Genomic DNA, 20,725 nt, shown 5'->3' with positions numbered 1-20,725 from the left:
TTTTCAGATTTCTAATTAGTTTTTCTTCTTAAAAAGTGTTTATCAATTTAAAATGTACCTGTATCTTTAGCAATAAAAAAAAAAGTCCCCACAAATCTGAGATTTCTGTTTATTAGGTTCACTGTAATCATACTTTGCTTTTCTTTTGGTCAAGTATTACAGATGTAGCCAAACCACGTATGCAGATTTGTAGGTAATATTTTCCAACTGAAACATTAATTTTATGGACTATTCGTGAGATCTTATATAAATGCTTTGAGCTTCTATTTTCTATATCATTCACTGCTGGGGAAACTAAAGAATGTAGGATTCAGAGTCATCCAAATTAAGATTAAATTATTAATTCTGCCTTTTGCCAGACCTGTAGATTCCTGAAAGTTAATTTCTTTATCTTAAAATTCCATAATAATACTTGTTTTTTCTGATCGCCTTGAAAATTAAGTGAGGAAGCAGAGAGAGTTTCATAGCACCCATCACAGTTCTTGGCACTGATGCTTTCACTATTAATTTCTTTCCTTTTATTTTTTCCTGGCAAACATATGCCAGAAAACAGCTTGTTTAATTCAACATAAATAAAGTTTAAAACTTAAGGCACAGCTTATATCCCAATTAAGAGAACTTCTTTGTATATATAATGATAGAGAAAACTGAAGTAATGCCATCTCTTCCAACCAAATTGATTACAGTCATATTTTCCCTTAATCTTTTGTCATGGTTGATAATCTGCTTTATCTCAGTTCAAGGTTGGCTTTTCTATTTTTTCACAGTTTTGAGAATCTGAATTAGTCATTTCCTGCCCCTCCTGTCCTCGAGTCCTCGCCCCCCCTCTTCTGTCCCCCTCTCCCCGCCCCCATATATATTTTCTCTTTCACACCCAAGAGCTCTTGGATAGTCTATCTTTGAGTGATTGTAGTCCTTCCTGGATTATACTGGGTGCAAGGGTGCATTTCTAAAGTTGGGATGCCATCAGTGTTGATAAAGTAAAGAAGAGTGCAGTCTCATTAGATATGAACTACTTCAGATTTCTTAAACTTAATTTAAGCTGTGTGCTAAGGCCAAATTAAAGCAGAATTTAAAAAGAACTTGTGACTCTGTTTACAGTTTTAAAGCTTAGTTATCTATTAGTGATGAAATCCTACACTTTGACCCAGCAACCATTCATTCGTTCATAATAAAAATCCAACTCATGTTCTTTAGGAAAGGAGACATGGTAAGATTCACAGGTACTTTGTGAAACCAAAGCATGTGGCCTTTTATTATCAGGCCCTGATAGTCCAAGGAGGTCAGAGTTTTTCAAATCAAAACAATTGTTAATATGAATGAAGATGTGTAAACCAAATCCCAATTAATAAATTGAATAATTGTTATCTTTTGCTGTTTAGAATCATTGGCTTTATAATATTTCTTGGACTTCAGCCAGGTTATGAAAGGAGTCTGTTTAGCTAGAACACAAAATAAAAACTGACCTATGGGGCTGGTGCCAACACTGAAACGAGGTTGGCTCCAATGAGAAATTTATTATACCTACTTCCACATTTTCATCACCCTTTTATATTTTCACGGACATAGTTGGAGAAGGGAGTGCTCCCATGCTATAAAGAGAAGAAGAATTGTTGAACAGGAAAATTGCTGAACTAGGGGTCAGAAATTTTGAGATCATGTCTGAGCTCGGCCATTTCTTTATGGAGCAAATTATTTCACTTCTGAGTATCTCGTTCTTTATGTATCAGATAGAGCTCTAATAAGGGCTTGTTGGCTTCCTTATCAACAGATGTATTTGAAAAGCTTTGTGAGTTTAGAATGCTATATTTTTATAAGATATTAATGTGACCTGAAATTCAGAAAAAAAAAGTATTGATAACAACTGGCTCTGAGAGCCTAGTGATAATTGCAAAGATTTGTTTGAATTGCTTGTTTATTAGTTTATTTGGCAAACTTCCTTAGTAGCTCTAACTTTACATGTTTAACTCTTCTTAAATCAGTCTTAAAATAATTTTATAGGAATAATATAGTTTTATAAATAAGGAAGAACTGGAATTATAAGAAATAAGTACCTGAAACAAAATATAAAATCTCAATCATAGTGATATCTAATGTGAAAGTAAGAAACTGTATTTTCTGTGCATTTCAGATGAAATAAGTTTTTGGCATTCTTCTATCCAGATAATTACCTTTGTTGTTTTCTTTTTTGTCGTTGTTGTTTTTAACAACCCTTTGCCTGTGTTTGTCTTAATCTTTCCTTTTTAAAATTCATACAGATGAGTTTGTTTAAATGCCATCTGTCCTAGATAGTTATTCTTGTGAAACAAAGTAAAGCTTGTTATTAATGATCTGGAAAATTCAGTCTTGGGAAATCTAGTTTATAATCTGGAAATACCAGGTAAAATTAATTTTGGCTTTAGCTTAATCAAAAAATATATACAGAGTCCATTTTTCGAATAGCACTAAGTTTTAAATTGTGGTGATTATAAACAATAAAACTTGATTTTGAGAAGTATTTTTAGCAACAGGTTCAATTAGTTAGGTTGGCATTTGAAATTGAACCTGCGTTGTTTCTTTCCTTGCTTCAAATGAATCTTTAAAAAGCCACTCTTTGTTTAGCCTCACAGATTTCATAATTATAGGAATCCAGCTCAAAAACCAGAACAGTTCTCATTGAATTGGCTATAAAATGTGTTCAGTTGTTTTGCATTATGGCGTAAGTCTTTTGGGTGAGCAGTGTTTCCAATAACCTCCCTTTGTTTCTTCAGCTTCAGTTCAGCTGCCATGGCAGAGATCCATTTCACATAATAAAGTGCCCTATTACATCAAGTAAGTTGATTTTAATTCTCCTTTATGATACCAAAAAAAGTTAGGTTGATAGCTTAAGAGGCTTTCCACTGTAACTTTAGAAAATAGAATTCAATCCTGCTGTCTGAAGGAAACTATATATATATATATAAATATGTAAAAGAAGTTAGTTTAAAAATCAGAGTATTATTTGTAGTTTATTAGATTAAGGCCGTAGGCGTGTTTAGCATATATTATTTTAAAACGGATACTAAAATATTTGGGGAAACTGACAAAATTTCTAAATATGTCAAACTCTTGGGGCACCCGGCTGGCTCAGTCTGTAGAGCTTGAGACTCGACCTTGGGATTGTGAATTCGAGCCCCACCTTGAGTGTACAGATTACTTAAGAATAAAATCTTAGTAAATAAATGAAACAAGATGGGATTGGGAGGGAGACAAACCATAAGTGACTCTTAATCTCACAAAACAAACTGAGGGTTGCTGGGGGGAGGGGGTTTGGGAGAAGGGGGTGGGATTATGGACATTGGGGAGGGTATGTGCTTTGGTGAGTGCTGTGAAGTGTGTAAACCTGGTGATTCACAGACCTGTACCCCTGGGGATAAAAATATATGTTTATAAAAAATAAAAAATTAAAAAAAAATCTTAGTAAATAGATATGTCAAACTCTTGACATGATGCTGTTTCTCACACAGTACTGATTCTAAACCATTTTTATTTCTCCCTGAAAATCCATTTAAAAAGTGCTATACTCTTCTCATTTTAATCCACTAAAAACAAGCAGTGTTTTTATAATTAAAAAGTTCAGTATTTTCAGGGGTTTTTGGCTTATGGATATTAATTATCTGCAGTATTGTTTAGATTTATCAGTTTTCCTTTTTTTTATTGTCAATTTGAGAGTTTCTCCTTTTTACATACAAGTTTCTCCTTATTATATGACATTTTATACATTTTGTATCATTTACACAAGGTCTGAGTAGGATTTGATCCTTGGCTTAGGCTAGGTATTGTCCTAGGACAGAATGATACAATCCCTTGAGGTGTAAATTAGCAAAGATGTTGGTTTACAATGTGTTAAACTGATGAAAGTCCTAGCTGACTCTGTGTTATGTGTATGGTGAACAGCATCATAATTACGGGAAAGTAATCACTATTATTAGGAGTCAACTCTGTCTCAGATTAGCCAGCTGACCTCAGGCAAGTTGGGTAAACATCTCTGGGCCAATTTTCCTTTGTTTCTTTTCTAAATGGCATATAGATCTCCAAAATCCTTGCTGACGCTAATAATCTACTCTTCCAATATCCCTCTTCCTGAAAAATTTGTATATGAAGCCAGTGTTTATGAAATAGTATTTCTTTATGAAGGTTCTATTGTAGTCTGAGATGTATCCTCTGGGTAAAGAAAAATCACCATACCATATATGAAATGTAATAATAGTATATGTTATATTGCCTTAATGGAATTCACTACTTCCACTGTAGAGTCTATAGTGTACTGGTTTGTGATAAACTTAAGGATAAGGTAGCAAAGCAATTGGCTGGTGTCAGATTTGTGCAATCATGAATAGAAAAGTCAGAGGCTGGGTAATTGACATGTCTCTATTGAGAGTGTAATCATCTGAATCAAATTTAAACCATTTTTAAAATTTTTTACATTTTTATAATAATAATAATAATAATAATAATAGCAGCAGGTGAAGAAGGGGGCATGAGTCAGGGAATGCTCACAGCCTCTAGAAACTAGAAAAGGCAAACCAATGGGATTCTCTTTTAGAATCTCCAAGGAGGATCACAGACCTGCAAACCTCAATTGTAGCTTAAGGAGACATTTATTTTGGAGTCATTTTTTATAGCAGCAGTAGAAAGCTAACACATGTATTACACAAAATGAAGAAGTCCATGAAATTATTTGAAATTAAAATTTTTTACTCAAAGAATCCTTATGTGATTTTTTTTTAAGTGTAGATCAGATCCAGCAAAGCAGATTTTTGTCTTTACTGGATAAAGAAAATATTAATTCTCTTGTTTGATTATGTTATATGCTGGTTATTTATTTGACATTTTAAGAATCCATCTTGAATTTTAACACTGCTATTGAAAAGGAATTTCTGTATGTCCAAGTTGATTATATATGGCTAAAAATGACATTAAGTCAGAGTTTCACTGATTCAGAATTTTTATAATTTTGGTTGGCTCTCACAGGATTATAGTCTTGTTCACACTATGAGTTCTGATAGGGTAGACTGTATAGCAAAAGCTTGTTCCTCTGACATCTCATTAGCTGGAGCTCCGTGACCATGACCATGACCATGACCAGTACTTTAAAATATGTATAATACAATGATAGCCAATATGTGTAATGTGACTTCTAGGATTGTAGCATCCTAAAATATCTTCAGCTTCATTAGTGAAAGATTGAATTTTCTTGACTCCATATAGTTTTACTGTTAAGTGTCTTTAGTCAAAGGACTTTGAAATATGTAGAGATCTCCCCAGGTATATGGGATGAATTCTCTTATTTTTAGAAAACTTTCAGCCAGATGCTTTCATTACCTGCTCTGTTGTGTAACTTAACAGTTTCTTTCTTCATAATAAATTATATCAATCTCTGGAGGTAGGGTTAATATGAGCCAGTATTTCCAGATGAAGAATTGTTATGAAAACAAAATTTAATTCCCAAGTAAATTAATAAGCAAGTACATAATGAGTGAAAGGGCTTTTAATATACACTTCCTTTTGCATGGCTGCACAAGTAAGTAGAGGAAGAATGTTAAAAACAAATTTAGCATGATTGTCATGCAGCTAGAGTTTCCAGGAGCATATTAGGATGTATTAATTTAGCCAAAAAGAAAATAAGAGTCAGGTAGAAATGTGGAAGTATACAATTTTGTATTCTTTATGGAAGTATACAATTTTGTGTACTTCAATTGCAGAATATAGTGAGAAAGTTGAAAGGAGAATGGGAAGAACAAATTGTTTTTCTTTCATATTTTAGTTTTATCGATTAGCTAAAACCTACTTTGATGGCTCTCCAATGCATTTCTTTCTCTCTACGTGTGTTTTCATTAATATTTTGTGGTGTACTGCAGTGGTTTCAGACTCATTTGTTTCTAAAAAATGGTAGAATATAGATTTGAACTGTAAGGGTCCGTATGGTATAAATCTCTCTATGTTAATATCTCAAGTTGAAACTCATATCTTTAAATTATATTTGCTGCATCTTAGGTAGGCTTTCCAAATCTGATCTAGTTATTTTTTCTTTTCTAGTATAATCCAGTGACAGCTCATTGTTCTATCAGTTTACAGAAACCTGCAATGGCTCCTGCTGCCTTTACAATATACAAAAATGTACCATCAAAGCCAGATTTCTTTCTCTGCGGATTTTTAGTCATTTGTTTGTGTTTTGCACATGTTTTTCATTTCCTCAGCTAAAAGTTAATATCCAGGGTGTTTCAGGCATAAACGGAACAACGAGGGAAAGCTTTGGGTTGAACTTTCCTAACATGTCACATTAATCATACAAAGCTCATTGCTTCTCATTTTGATCTGGAAATAATACTAATAAATAGTCATAGCGGGTGATAATAAAGATCATTGAAACGAATTATATTTTTTGAATATTAATTTGCCAGCCACTGTGCTAATCCTGTAGTTATCTCTTAATTCTCACTGGAGTGTCGGAACTGTCATTACCCGATTTACGGGCAAGGCTTAGATAATAAGTATGCACATAGCTTGCTCGAATCACACAACCAGTACAAGGAAGAGCTAGTGCTCAAACCCAGGGACTGACTCCAGCTCCTGCCTCTTGACCATTGTGCCTCCAGCTCTCTGCACTGAGCAAAGAGAACAGAAATTTAAGTCACATGGAAAATCTGGGTAGTATGGGGACTTATATTAAAGAAGGTGCAGTCAGGTGGAGGAAATTTGAACAAACATCCTTTTTGTTCATGCTACGGATTGGCTGCCATTTATGATACACCTACTGTGGGCCAGCAGTTGAGGCCAGAGCTCATTTTTGTAGATCATTTCTGTAAGGGTAATACATGCTTTAATATGATTAAGGAAATGTCACACTGCGTGGTGCAGTAATGGAGAAAGGTACTTTTCTATAGGTAGAAAAATGTAGTTGTCCACAGTCCTGCCAGTCGGATCTTGACAGGAATTCAGAGGTGGGAAGCAAACCATGTGGCCCTCCACTACCTTTCCTCGGTTCCATGGTCCGAGATTTCTGTCATTGGGTGGATTTCCATCCATGATTAGGATGCTCAACAGAGCCGGCTCATAAGTCCTGTAGGGCTTTTTGCATAGATGGCTCTGTACATACCCAGTCTGTTAGTAAGTCTTACTCTTTCATAGGATTTAGTAAGGTGAAGTTAGGAAATCTGGTTTTCTGCTCTCCTTCTATGATGTCATCTCTGAAGCCAGAGGGCATGACTTTTCAGGAAGCCTTAGTGGAAATGCTGCTACTGCGCTCATGACGGGTTGTCCCCTCACATCCTAACAGTTTTTCCACTTGAATCTGAGGTGCAAACCTAAATTCTTTATAGAATCCTAAGTGTGCTCACACACACGCAGCTTTCATGTGAACATTTTAGTAATCTCTTCTTACTAGATAATACATATCACATTCTCTGAAACTGACGTTTCTCAGTATTACAGTGTACTAATTAAAATAAACTATCATTAACTACAGATACCACTTCCATGGATTCTCTGCCTTATTCTCACGCCCTAAATCAAATTTTTCCTCAAGTTATTACATCTCCTTTATATTTTCTTTTTCTATTCTCATGTCCATTAGGGATAATTCCCCTTTCTTGCCTTCCAAGGCCATTGTCTGCTGCCCTAATCCATCAATTGCTGGGAAAAAAATAAAACACAAAGTTTATAGTTGTAAATAAAATCTTGGAGAGCAAGTAGCTGTTTGTTATAGCAGTCATGTAGTTTATTTGCATAAACTCTATTTCCTTGTCTCATTATATATGTACAGTCTAAAGGAGAGAATTAATGCTTATTTCTTTAGAGGAATCATGGACCCATTTCAGTGATGTAGGTGAAATATTTCTCCCTTAAATAAGAGCGGAGAGGAGTGACAGCAAAGGGTTTTCCAAATATTTAGCCTAATAAGAAAGTCAAAGCTAACAGAGGTGTGTGTATAACAAAACAAAGAAGAAATTAACATAAAGCATTTTATGTTTAAAGATTGGAGGAAACTTATCCCAAAACAAAATAAATCCATAACAAAAATATAACTAATAATGAAAGGCAAACACAGCTCTCTCTGAAAGGCCTCCTACAGCTGTCTTCATCTCTGTTTCCCTCCTTAATCAAGATGAGAGATGGCATTCTCCTGGTGCCAGATTTTTAATGGAGAAGTCTTGGGACATGCTTTGAGTCTCTTTGCAGGAGTAAAGCTTGTGTTTTCATTTTAATGATAAAGAAATAAATGAAACAAAGCTTAAGAGAATGTACCGGAGTGTCTGTTTTTCCAAGAAACAGTCTGTGACTTTACCTATGTTGAAAATAAATTTTTAAAATCATTGGGCCAACTCTGCTGATGAGGAGGGAAGAACGAAGTTGTTTTTTGAAAGAACATAAGCGTCTTGGGATCCCTATACCTCCTGGGCTTGGAGACAGCTTCAGACAAGTGAGCACACCTTGGCTGTTGAGAAAGATAACAGCAGACCCTGTGCCCTGCAGCAGCCTTGAACTGGCACACTGTCACCAACGGACAACTTCCAGTGTGTCTACCAGTGCCCTGACTTACTGAGGTAATTCAAGTGGAACTGACATGGTCCGAGAAAGACATTCACTAGTACAGGACTGAAAAAGATGTTATTTTCCTGCCATTCATCTATATATGGCTGTGGCCAGTGTTATTTTTACCATGAGGTGGAATTTGGGGTTGGCATCTTAAAGGTTACTCGGTTCCAGTGTATTATAGGGGCACTGTCAGCCTTCCTGTACTGTCTGACTTTTAGGGTCAAATTTGCAATTAATAAAGGTCTACTGTAAAGTACAGAAAAGTCACTATGGGGCCACTAAGGAGGAAAAAGAGATATTTGTATTTTGATTTGTAAAGATTAAACGTTTAAAACTGTCATTGAAACTAGCAAAAGTGCAGAAGCAATAATGATTAAATACATAGTGAAAGAAATAGAGTACTTTCTCTATATGGATTATAAAGTAAAATGATACAATGTAAAATTCAATACAACCATATAGAAAAAATTGATTTCTTATTTAAAGATTGCATATCAAAGAGATAGAGTAGTTAAAAACAAAAACAAAAAACCTAAATCTAGGGGTGCCTGGGTGACTCAGTTGGTTATGCTTCTGCCTTCGGCTCAGGTCATGATCTCAGGGGCCTGGGACTGAGTCCTGCATCGGGCTCCCTGCTCAGCTGGGAGCCTGCTTCTCTCTCCACCCCTCTTCCCTGCTGGTGTTCCCTCTCTTGCTCACTCGCTCTCTCTGTCAAATAAATGGATAAAGTATTTTTAAAAAATAATGTAAATTTAATAAATAATGTAAATTCAGCTTTAAAAAACAAACCAGAAGGATATAAGGATAAACCCAACTCTGGTGGGCAGTAATCCTGGAGCTGACACCCCAGGCAGGGAGGTCTAGAACCAACTCAACAGCAGGTGACCTACAGGAATGTTGACTAATGTGCATTACTGGTCTGCCCCTCCCTAGTGTGACAACTTAGACACGGGGTCGAGTTTGAGACAGAGGGGAAGCTCCTTCTGAGTTCTGGGCCCAAGAAGAGATACTCCCAAAGTAGGGCCCCCCTGGGTTTACTGAGTGTATGCACGTTCATTCTTCCAGACAACCTTCCAGTGCCCTCAAAACTAGTATCACCTGAAGCTCCCTGCACACCCAGGCACACCCAGGCACATCCATTTTGGTTACAAATCATATTACTTTACTTGAAAACAAATACAAGCAAACCTTGTCATATTGTTTTGTAACAAATTGTTCTATAATTTACATTTGTAAATGTATTATAAAATACATTTGTATTTAGGGTTTGGGTAGTATTTTTGGTAGCCTTTGTGTCTATATAGCCATTTATATGCTTGTGTCTTTTAACCTGCTCTTGAGTATGAAATTATTTTAGGTGCATCTTATACTTGAATCCAATAGAGTTGGAGTTCTCCACTGTGGACAATTTTGTCGTCCTGCATTGTGTCTTCGTTATCATGACAAGCTAGTGACATTTAGTTTTCTTTTTTTAAATAGGCTCCATTCCCAATATGGGGCTTGAGCTCATGACCATGAGATCAGGAGTTAAATGTTCCACTGACTGAGCTAGCCAGACATCCCAAATCAGTGACATTTTTTAAGGAAGATTCTATGCTTTTTCAGTATCTCTTACCAAGTAGGATCCTGTATCTTATATGGAATTTAAACAAAAAGGTTTTTTTCCTGAAATGTTGGCATTCAAACTTTCTTAAGTTTTCCCTTAGATTTATTCTTATATTTCAAAAACTGTAACCTTGCCTTTCCTGCCTTTAAAAGCCTAGAAGATGGCAGAAAATATTTGCGAGGGTTCAAGAAGTTCTGTGTAACCTGAACACACATGTTCCGTCCCCTGGAGGAAACCGCTTCCTCATCTTCTGTCCAATCTGTCTTCCACCTGCACTGTCATACACACACACACCACACACACACACACACACAGTAAGACTCTGCATACTAGCAGGAGTACTCCATATTCTTCATATATTCTGATCTCGAGTAAAATAAAAATTGGGGGGATTATAAATTCCAAGATGAAAATGTCACCTTTTAGATCCTTAAGAAGATACTACTCAGATAAATAGCATTGCCTCTGATTGCCAGAATTTGTTTTCACTCTTTACACTTAATCACCTGAATGCAAATTGATTATTTGGGAGTTACTGCTTGATTCCTATATTCTTTTTTTTTTTTTTTTTTTAGATTTTATTTATTTATTTGACAGAGACACAGCAAGAGAGGGAACACAAGCAGGGGGAGTGGAAGAGGGAGAAGCAGGCTTCCTGCTGCAGAGGGTGCCCCATGCAGGGCTGGATTCCGGGACCCTGGGATGGAGACCTGAGCCAAAGGCAGATGCTTAAGTACTAAGCCATCCAGACACCTCTGATTCCTATATTCCTATATAAACTTTCATAAACATATTTAAAGAAGGTATTAGCAGAGCCAGCAAAGGCCTGTGTCTCATCATTCTGGAGATTCTCTCTTTTATATATAGCACTTCTTATCTTCTACTGTGCTTTGTGACTTAAGGAGTTGATTTTCTGTCGCTTACTGCTCCACCCTGAGGAGCAGTCTGGGGCACTGAAGACAGAAAAGCAGCCCCTGCATCAGACAACACACAGTTCACTTATAATTTCGATAGGGTCTGTGTGTAGAGGAGTGAAGTTGGAAACGAAATTGATGTGAGTTCAGTAATGAATGGGACATGAGATTGTGCACTCCTCAATTGAGAATTTTGTTTGTGAAGAAGAAAAAAAGGTAATAGAGAGCAGAAAATGTAGATTCAAGGTAGGGATATTGGTGTATAAAAGGATCGCAGATCTTCAACATTTGTGCAGCACAAGACATTTTAAAGAAAGCTTGGGAAGAATTGGCCTTTGATGGGTGGAGGAATTCCTCAGGAAGGAGGAGAGAAGAAGACAACCTGGCAGATGGAAGGTAGTTTATTGATTTGGTGGTTGGAAGCTGAAGGAATTCTAATATGGTGGATTCTAGTTTTCTTTTCAATGAAGTGTGAGATCAAGTGAAATGTTATAAGGCAGGGAGGGAAACTTACTTAGGATTGGGAGAGAGATAGCAGCAGTAAATTGTCTTGGGGTCTGGGAAGGGAGTTTATTAGGGGATGTTGTGTGGTTGCCAGCAGTTGGACATTTGAGGTTTGAAGTTAAATATTTAAAGTAAAATTAGTCCGTCTGTTGAGTGATTTTCTCCAGCTGTATTCATGCACAGCTGCTCAGGTCCAGAGAAGGCAAGTAATTGAGCTGATCCATGCTTGGGCTTTGCTAGGAGTGAGCGAGAAGCGAGGCAGATGGGATGGTTTGTAATGATTATAATGATGGACCATGGACTCAGATTTAGACAGATTCATCAGAAAGATGTTAGAATCTCAGTCATACAAGTAGACTTCCATATTAAGAACACAGGCTTAAAATTCAGATTCCATTTCTACTACTTACAGAGACCTTGAGCAAGTTATCTAAGTGCCCTCCCAGCCCTAATTCCTTCATCCGTAAAACAGGGATACTGTTGGCACCCAGCTCATTGAGTTTTTATGCAGGTTGAGTTTACACAAGGGAAGTGTTTGGAAGAACCCCTGGTAGAGACCCGACAATCAAATAATAGGCCATTACTGTAATTAATCTTGTGTATCCTGACCTACTGTGTCATCTTTCACTATGTACAGCAAAGAAGAACTATTGCTCTTCCTGGGACCATCTTATCCCTGAACAATACGGGTCGTTCTTTCTCTCTCACTTGTATTTTTAACTAACTGACTCACTTCTAACTTTTGTTTCTCTTATATGCCCTTAGAATTGCAATTGAAATGAAACGACACATGCAAAACTCAAAATCCAGTTTCAGGCACAAAATTGAGTAGATAAGTAACAAGTAAATGTGTTTGACTAAGTGTCAGTTTTGGGGTAAGCAGGATGCCTTCTTGCCATCTTTTAAGGTTGTATGGAAGAAAAGGAGGCCACTCTAATGAGAACAAGTGGGATTAAAAAGTTTCTTCCCCAGAGCAGTCTATTGCCCAGAAATCAGTGTCTTATCAATCTATCAAAATCACATGTACTTTGCTGTCAGTGCATTGTCTCATATATTGGACCGTGTTGTTTTACACATTTTTGTGTTCTAGCCATTGGTGTACAAGCTTATTTCTGTCTTCCTTTCTGGGCTCATCAGAATACATTACAAATAATAGGTAGAAGCATGTAATGCCTATTAACCGTACTGGTTCAGCATTTCATCAAATTCCATATAATACAGGGAGCACATGTTATTTCAGCTGGACACTTATGAGGTGCTGTTTTAATAAGTATATGGGATAGCAAATAGGAACCAAAACTGTCCAAGGCGTTAAAGGATGTTTAAAAAAAAAAAAACAGTTAACGGAGATCTCATGCACAGCACAGTGATTACCCACAATAGTACTATGTTTCAGACTTCAGAGTTGCTAAGACGCTGGATTTTAAATATTTTTTCCACAAGACAGAAATGATAATTATGTGAAGGGATAGAGGGGTTAGCTAACACAACCGTGGTGATCCTACTGGAATGTATAAATGTGTCAAACCAACATCTTATACATCTTAAACTTACACTGTGTTACACTTCAATAAAAAATTTAAAAATTAGGGCACTTGGGTGGCTCAGTGAGTTAAGCCTCTGCCTTTGGCTCAGGTCATGATCTCAGGTTCTCCGCCTCAGGCTCTCTGCTCAGCAGGGAGCCTGCTTCCCCCTCTCTCTCTCTGCCTACTTGTGATTTCTCTCTGTCAAATAAATAAGTAAAATCTTTAAAAATAATTAAAAAGTTAGAAATTCAAATAAGTGAATAAAAATTAGGGTAAATCTTGTGTCTCGTGGCATATAGAAAGAGCACACATCAAAGATTTCATTTAACTCACTAATCATGGGATGGGTAAGAAGTTATAAGAGGCTCCCAGGAGAATGCAAAGAACTGCATCTTTAGAGTCAAATAAGAGTTGCTAAAACGGAGTCTGCCCCTGGGTGCAAAGCTGGTTGACTGGTCAGCGTCCTGTCCACAGGACAGTCATCAGCTGCATCCCAGTGGACACAACTTGCATTTCGATGGAGAAGGAACATTTGCATTGCTATTGTCTTTTTTTTTTTTTTTTTTCATTTTCCAGAGTTTAAAATAGCTCAGAGACCCACTAACCTTTTGGCTGGCAAGAGAGGCTGCCTCTGTTATCCCCTTCCCCTTCTCAAGCGCACCACCCCTAGCACAGCTCCACACCCTACTTCCGCATACCACACGCTCTCCCTATCCCTTTCTTCATAGGATTTTGCATCTCCTGTTGAGTGCTGCTTTATTAGATTTTTTTTTTTTTATAGTTTATCAAGCTGCACAGTATGAGGTTCTGTCCTCTTTCAGATATGAGGTTGGCCAGAAGCTGAGCTGTTGTTATTTGTGGGGTGGGGATGGGGGGTTCGGAGAATGCTGCTTTCAGTTCTGTGTTGGTTGCCCACTCTGGGAGGACTCGCAAGGATTTGGGCTGGATGACCTGACCCATGTGCAGCTGTTCAAATACTTAGAGCCTTCTTCGGGTTGATTGTGGATTTTGCTTTAAAACCCTCACCCCTGTAAAAAGAGAGACAGAGAGAGAGAGGAGAAAGAGAAGAGAAGAAAAGAAAATCCAACAGCCAACTGCATCTATTCCTTTCTTTCTTTTTTTTTTTTTTTTTTTAACTGTTGTTTGGTAAGCTGCACTGACACTTCTGTAACCAGAGGCTGTGTTTATTTTCAGCGCTGGCAGTTCTGCCTAATGAATCAACTGGTATTGAATTCACAAAGGGAGATGGCTTTTCCCTCCCTCCATCTGTTTGCCAAATGTGTGTGTTCCCTCAGCTCCTCGTAGTGGTTTCACTCCGAAGAGGCATTAGCAAGCGGGTCTTCTCATTGAATTCTCAGCCACCGCCATGCTGCCGAGTGGCATTTTCCTCTTGTGGTTCCACAGCAGTTGCTTGCCAAAGCTCCACACTTGGGATTCTAGAGAGAGAAAGAGTACTTACATGTGTTGTTTAGGTATAAAAGTTTGGCTTTGCGTTCCTCAAAGCGTTTGTTTGGATCTCAAGCTTTGAGTTGGTCCTTCATGATGGGATGTCTGTCTCTGGACAGTAGTGTCGCCATGGGGATTCAGATGGCTCCAAAGCGACAGGGGTTGTGAGAATACTGGTCGGCTGTCTCACACTGCGAGCTCCTGATGGATTTGTTTTGAACTACACTCTATTTCCAGCAAATCCTTCTGTAATCCTTATTGATGGTAGGGAGAAAGTTGTTTAATGAACAAAATCTGGAGGGTCTTTATATTTTGGGTTTTGTTTTTGTTCAGTTTTGTTTTGTTTTTTTACTTCATGCGTTAGAAGCTTTTTAGGTCAGTTACTTCCCACACGTGAACGTGCATATCAATCCCATGGGATTTTCTTCACCTGAAGATTCTGGTTTAATAGACCGAATAGAGGTTGGAGATTCTGCGTTTCTGTCAAGCTCTGGGCCACATTATGAAAAGGAAGAATTTTAGGTCAGACAGCCTCAGTACTTTCTCTGTGGTCTTTGGAGCAACTTGGAGGGGGAAATGGTAAAACGGTTTGGTTGGTGTTCCGCAGCAGAATACAAAGTGGAAACATTTTGCCTCTGCTTTGGTGTCAAAAAGCAAGTGTAGGACCTAGACAACTTTCCAGCCCCTCCTGGAATAGACCTTCACTTTTTAGGCATGTTAATTTGTGTTATTTTTGGAATTTCCAGGACATTTTGCATACCCGATATCATATCTAATATTTAAATTTTTTCAGAGCAAATTATGAGTTCTTGGAGGGGGGTTGTTATATATGTGTATGTAACAGTGATTATGTCCTATTCCAAGTGACATGTCCCAATTTTTGATATATTACCTAGATTAAAAAAATAATCTCTCTTAAATTTGATCATATGAATATTTTAATACCACTCTCTTGTGTACTGTGCCATTTCACTTAGCTTACTAAACAGTTTTGTAAGAACTGAGTGTTATCCAAGAAGTCTTTTGAGTACTATTAAACGTTATTACTCTATTCTGACCTAGAAAAGGGACAAGAAACTATTTTGAAACACAAGGACACCAACCCACTGAAGTTAGGAGCTGTTTACTATACATACACACACACACACACAACCTAATTTAAGCACTAAGTGGATTTGTTCTACCTGCATCTTACTCCCGAAAGACTTTTAATTCTATGACTTCGTTTTGGAATTTATAGAAAATGAGAAAAATATAAAACTCGCTTGTTAAGTGAAGAATAAGCATCATAAGAAAAACTGTTCAATGTCTATCAAAAAGTACTGGCTAACTGTCAGGGAGGCTGATTGCTGAGAGGAGCACGGAGTTACATAGGCAAGAGAGAGTCATGCAGAAGGCGAGTAGAGAATCCAGATACACAGGAAGAGAGGGTTGGGGAGGAAAAACAACTTTTCCTGCACCCTCTTAGGTTTAGTTTCTAGGGGTCTGTGAATTATGCTCACAAAAGACAGATTAGCAAGAGAGGAGCATTTATTTCTGTATGCAGTGGTGAGTAACTCAAAAGGATGGTTAGAATGGGGGGCATATATATCCAGCAGAGCAGGGTAAAGAAGTCGGGGAGAAAAGGCTCATTTGTGAAGACCCAATAGGTTTCTTTAGGAAAGATAAATGGCTTTTTTAGGAGAATAAACATGAGATAAGAAAGTTTGTGATAATGTTTGTTTATGCAGGTGCAAGTGCTTTTTCTCTCTTCTTCATAGCCACGAAATCCCCCAGAGAAAGGATTTATGGTAGCCTTGTTTCCCAGAAGTTGCTGCAGTTAGTCAGATAAAGGAAACTCTGAAAAGACTTCTTTCTACATCTGTTCAATCTTAGATGTCTTAAACTTGAAATAATCTTTATATCAATTCTAGGGCTCTGAGTGAGCCCCCACAGGGGAGAAGGGCTAATTTACACCAAGGAAGGAGAGACTGTAGGTTAAAAAGAAGAGGGAGCCTCACTCGATTGTGGGGTGAAGATGTTATTCAGAGGTAAACTCTTTATTTCTCAGTTCTTTGGAAATTTCATTAGGACTTCTAAAGTTTAGCAACTCTTTACAGCACTTCTACTCTCAGAGGATTTATTCTGAGTGAGGATCTATATCTGCCTAACACAAGTAGAATTATTCTGGAAACTACATTGATCTGGCTGCATCAAGCCTGATGCCCCAGGGTCACACTTCATATCTGGGTTTTAATGTGTAGTTGTAAATATTTTAGAGAGAGATACAACAAAATTTTTTACCTATATTTTCACAATATAATTGTTCAAATATTTGTTTCAAATGTTAAGTAATAACTGGACATCAGGTTTCAGGATGATGCATTCTATGTGATCTATATTACTTTGTATGTTCTTAATTTAAATATACTACCTTTTTGCCTCTCCCCTCCCCACCAGCCATCAAACACAGACAACCTGTTGGGATCATCCTAAAATGACTGAACTCTTTCAGTCCCTCGGTGAGTGCTATTTTATTTAATTAGCCTAAACAAATGATAATTGTATATTCTTTTTTTTTTTTTTTTAAGATTTTATTTATTTGTCAGAAAGAGGGATAGAGCACAAGCAGGGAATAGTGGCCGGCAGAGGCAGAGGGAGAAACCGGCTCCTCACTGAGCAGGGAGCCCAATCCGGGACTCTGTCCCAGGACCCTGAGATCATGACCTGAGCTGAAGTCAGAGGCTTAACCGACTCAGCCACTCCGGTGCCCGACAATTGTATATTCTTAACTATAAACTAAGCACCAGTTTTTCCTGCATGGCATGGCATGTTCAAAATAAAAGATTGTGTCACTGACATAGAAAAGCAGTTGAATTTCTGAGGGCAATGCAGGAAACCGTTTTTTCCATTCTTCTTGAGAGAACGTGTGGTTTGAAATCACAAGAAGTTGATTTTAAAAGGAGGAATGCAGATTCTCCCTATGGAGTTGTCTTAAACTTCAGCTTTACCTGAAGACAAAAACAATGACAGTGAAGCAACCTCTAATTCATTGCTTTAAATTTCCTGTTACCCCACATTTTATTCAACTAATCTTACTAAATTGAATTGCCTAATTTCATTTTGCCAAAGTAGTGATGAAAAGCAAAAATCATTTTAATAGAAAAATGTAAGAAAACAGAGGAGGCTAGAGAGAATTCTGATCTTATAGATTTCTGGTAGACTATGACTTTGAACTGTTGACCTAGCCTGCTTCGCTTTAGGTTGGTACAGCGGTTTTGAGAGTTTTCTCTTTGGGTAGATAAGGCACTGTTCGAGGGGAGAGCAGCCCCTGACGGCTCTCACACCCACTCCCACTCCAGCAGAAAAGGAGCACTCCTCTTGATCTCTTTAAAGGTCAGGCATCTATCTGTTCAGCTTTCATTTGAATGGGTGAGGGTAGGCTACAAAGGGTGAATAAGTGAGAGAAAAGCCAGGAGTTTCTTTCATTTGTAAAGTGAGGGTACAAACTTGGATGATTTCTGAGTTTGCTTCCAGTTCAAAGAGTCTCTAATACAGACACTCTGTCTTTACGACACTGAGAAAGATATTACAAAATCTTTCTTTGAACTTGGTACCAAATCTTTTTTGGTACCAAACTTTGATACCAAAGCGTTTGTTTTTTTTTTTTTAAACTAAAATATAATTGGCACATAAGATTATATTAGTTATGGGCATATCATACAATGGTTCAATATTTGACTTTATTATGAAACTGTCCATCATAAGTCTACTTAACATCTATCACCTCACATCCTTAAAACATTTTTATTCTTGTAATACTTTTAAGATCTCCTCCTTTAGCAACTTTCAATATGCAGTACAGTATTATTAACTACATTTACCCTCTTGTTTCTAAAGATCTGAATATAGATTTGGGGATAACTTTAACCATATCTATAAAAGAGCGAAAGAAGCAAATAAATTGGGATGGAAGATATAAGACTAGCTTTTATGAGTAGTGAGAAGGACAGCCTCATTGACAGAAAACTAATTGTCCTTGGGGGAAGATTCTCTGGGAGAGGAGAGTCCCTCCCAGCACGGAGAAGGAAGGGCCCTGTGCCTGCAAAGTGATGGATTTATTAAACCTTCAGAAGTTAACAGGCCATGTTTCTTTTTCCTCATTTCCCTCCTTTTCCTATTGGATAATGCCCTCTTGAAAGCTGTGAAACACCACTCTGGAATGTATTTCACTATGGTGCTAATGAACATTTCATTATTCTCTTAAATAAATGCTGTGGGTTTTGAGAGAAGACTTTTTAGAAAGAACAGGCATAATGCTTTTCCATCATCTGAAGTAAACAAACAGGTTCTTGCCATTCAATAGAAGTTAAATAATAAGCATGCTTTTGAATGTGTTCCCTTTTTCATTTCAGCTGACCTGAATAATGTACGTTTCTCTGCCTACCGCACAGCCATCAAAATCCGAAGACTACAAAAAGCACTGTGTTGTGAGTTATTCTACCAAAGTTAATCACTCTGTTCTTTGGATTGCTTCATTTTTTTTTTTTTCTTTTTTGAGGCAGAGGTAAATAAAGAGGGTGGTGTGTTTGTAGCGTTAATCTCATTTTCAGTGTATCTCACTCAAGGAATTGGCCATGTTTCTATAAATGCTCTATTATTTGCCCCATCAGTATGCATGCAATAGTAAAACAAATGAACATATGCCATTCTCAGTTGGAGAACAAAATTAGCCAAAATACAGGAGTAACATAAAAAGCTTTTTCAAAAATTATGCTGGCACCCAATTTAAAGGGATTAAATCAGGAAATCAAAGTAGTAGGTCATTTTCTTCTTCGTACTTTGTATTCACTTGGAAGTTTAGGATTCCAAACAGTTTGACTCAGTGCAATCATGTAATAAAGCAATACTAAAAAAATAATATTCCTGATTCAAATTTGAACTGCCATCTAGAAAATTAGATTAGATTATATTTATTTAAATATGTCTTGAGATGTTTGGTCTTTTTTTTTTTTTTAGATTTTATTTATTTATTTGAGAGAAAGTGAGAGAGAGCATGAGAGGGGAGAAGGTCAGAGGGAGAAGCAGACTCCGTAGGGGACTCGATCCCAGGACTTCAGGATCATGACCCGAGCCGAATGCAGTGGCTGAACCAACCCAGCCTCCCGGGCGCCTGAAATGTTTGGTCTTATCAACATGATTTTTCCTGTAGAGAGTTTGCTCAGAGTAATGTTCTGTGATAACCATTTTACCAAAGAGGTGTTTCTTCCCCAACACACATGCCCAAACAACCTAACTTGAAAGAGAAGTGGGAATACTTGTAATAATAAAGCATAAATGGAATCTCTCTGAATTCTCTTTGTGGTCATAGTTTTAATGATTGAATCTATTCAAAGAACACGTAGTCCTTGTCAGATCGTTAATATGGAAACTTACATCCACCCACCTATTTTTATGGCCTGGTAATCTGAACAATTCTAAGTATTCTTGTTGCTCCGTTTTGTTAACAACTATTATATATCTAGGCAGTTCAGTGAAGGTTTGAATATTACTCTTTGAAAAATGATATATTAAGGTTAAAAATCTCTTAAATGTCAGTAGAAATTTGAATTACATTTCGAGCTGGTTATGTTAGAACTGTAGAACCATTCAGAAAAAAGCCCACAACCATGGAAAGCTTTAAGATAAGAACTTGGGGCACCTGGGTGGCTCAGTGGGTTAAGCCGCTGCCTTCGGCTCAGGTCATGATCTCAGGGTCCTGGGATCGAGTCCCACATCGGCCTCTCTGCTCAGCAGGGAGCCTGCTTCTCTCTCTCTCTCTCTCTCTGCCTGCCTCTCCGTCTACTTGTGATCTCTGTCTGTCAAATAATTAAAATCTTTAAAAACAAACAAACAAAAGATAAGAAGAACTTAAGTTAGGTGTGGAAGAGACGTCCTCAGGGCTACAAAAAACACCTGAAGATTTACAGATGAAAGAAAAAAAATGAAATGCTTTTGATGCCATAATCCACAGAGCGCCCTGTGGAATTACCAGTACAGACCAGTAAAGCCAACACAGCCTGGCCAGTGATGTGTACGTTGAGCCGGAAGGGAATGGGAAGTGAATGGGGAGCACACAAAAGGGACGTTCAGCAGCTCAGCGAGTCGGGGGTGATAGCAGTTTTGAAAGAGGCTCAGCTGTGTGTCCTGTGTCC

At 37.5% G+C, this 20,725-nt stretch overlaps 1 protein-coding gene across 6 annotated transcripts in view; it reads left to right on the top strand.

Annotated features, from left to right (window-relative positions):
- UTRN (utrophin) overlaps positions 1-20,725 on the top strand; it is a 507,070-nt gene that overhangs the window by 419,409 nt on the left and 66,936 nt on the right. For all 6 annotated transcript variants that reach the window (XM_082730779.1, XM_082730780.1, XM_082730777.1 and 3 more), the window contains 3 exons: positions 2,751-2,811; positions 16,992-17,053; positions 18,947-19,021. In XM_082730779.1, coding sequence (XP_082586905.1) covers positions 2,751-2,811; positions 16,992-17,053; positions 18,947-19,021 — 198 coding nt within the window. The remainder of the gene's footprint in view (positions 1-2,750; positions 2,812-16,991; positions 17,054-18,946; positions 19,022-20,725) is intronic.

Source organism: Mustela nivalis (genome assembly GCF_964662115.1).
Source record: "Mustela nivalis genome assembly, chromosome: 5".
In the NCBI taxonomy this organism is placed as follows: domain Eukaryota; kingdom Metazoa; phylum Chordata; class Mammalia; order Carnivora; family Mustelidae; genus Mustela; species Mustela nivalis.
This window is presented reverse-complemented; position numbering and strand designations above follow the sequence as displayed.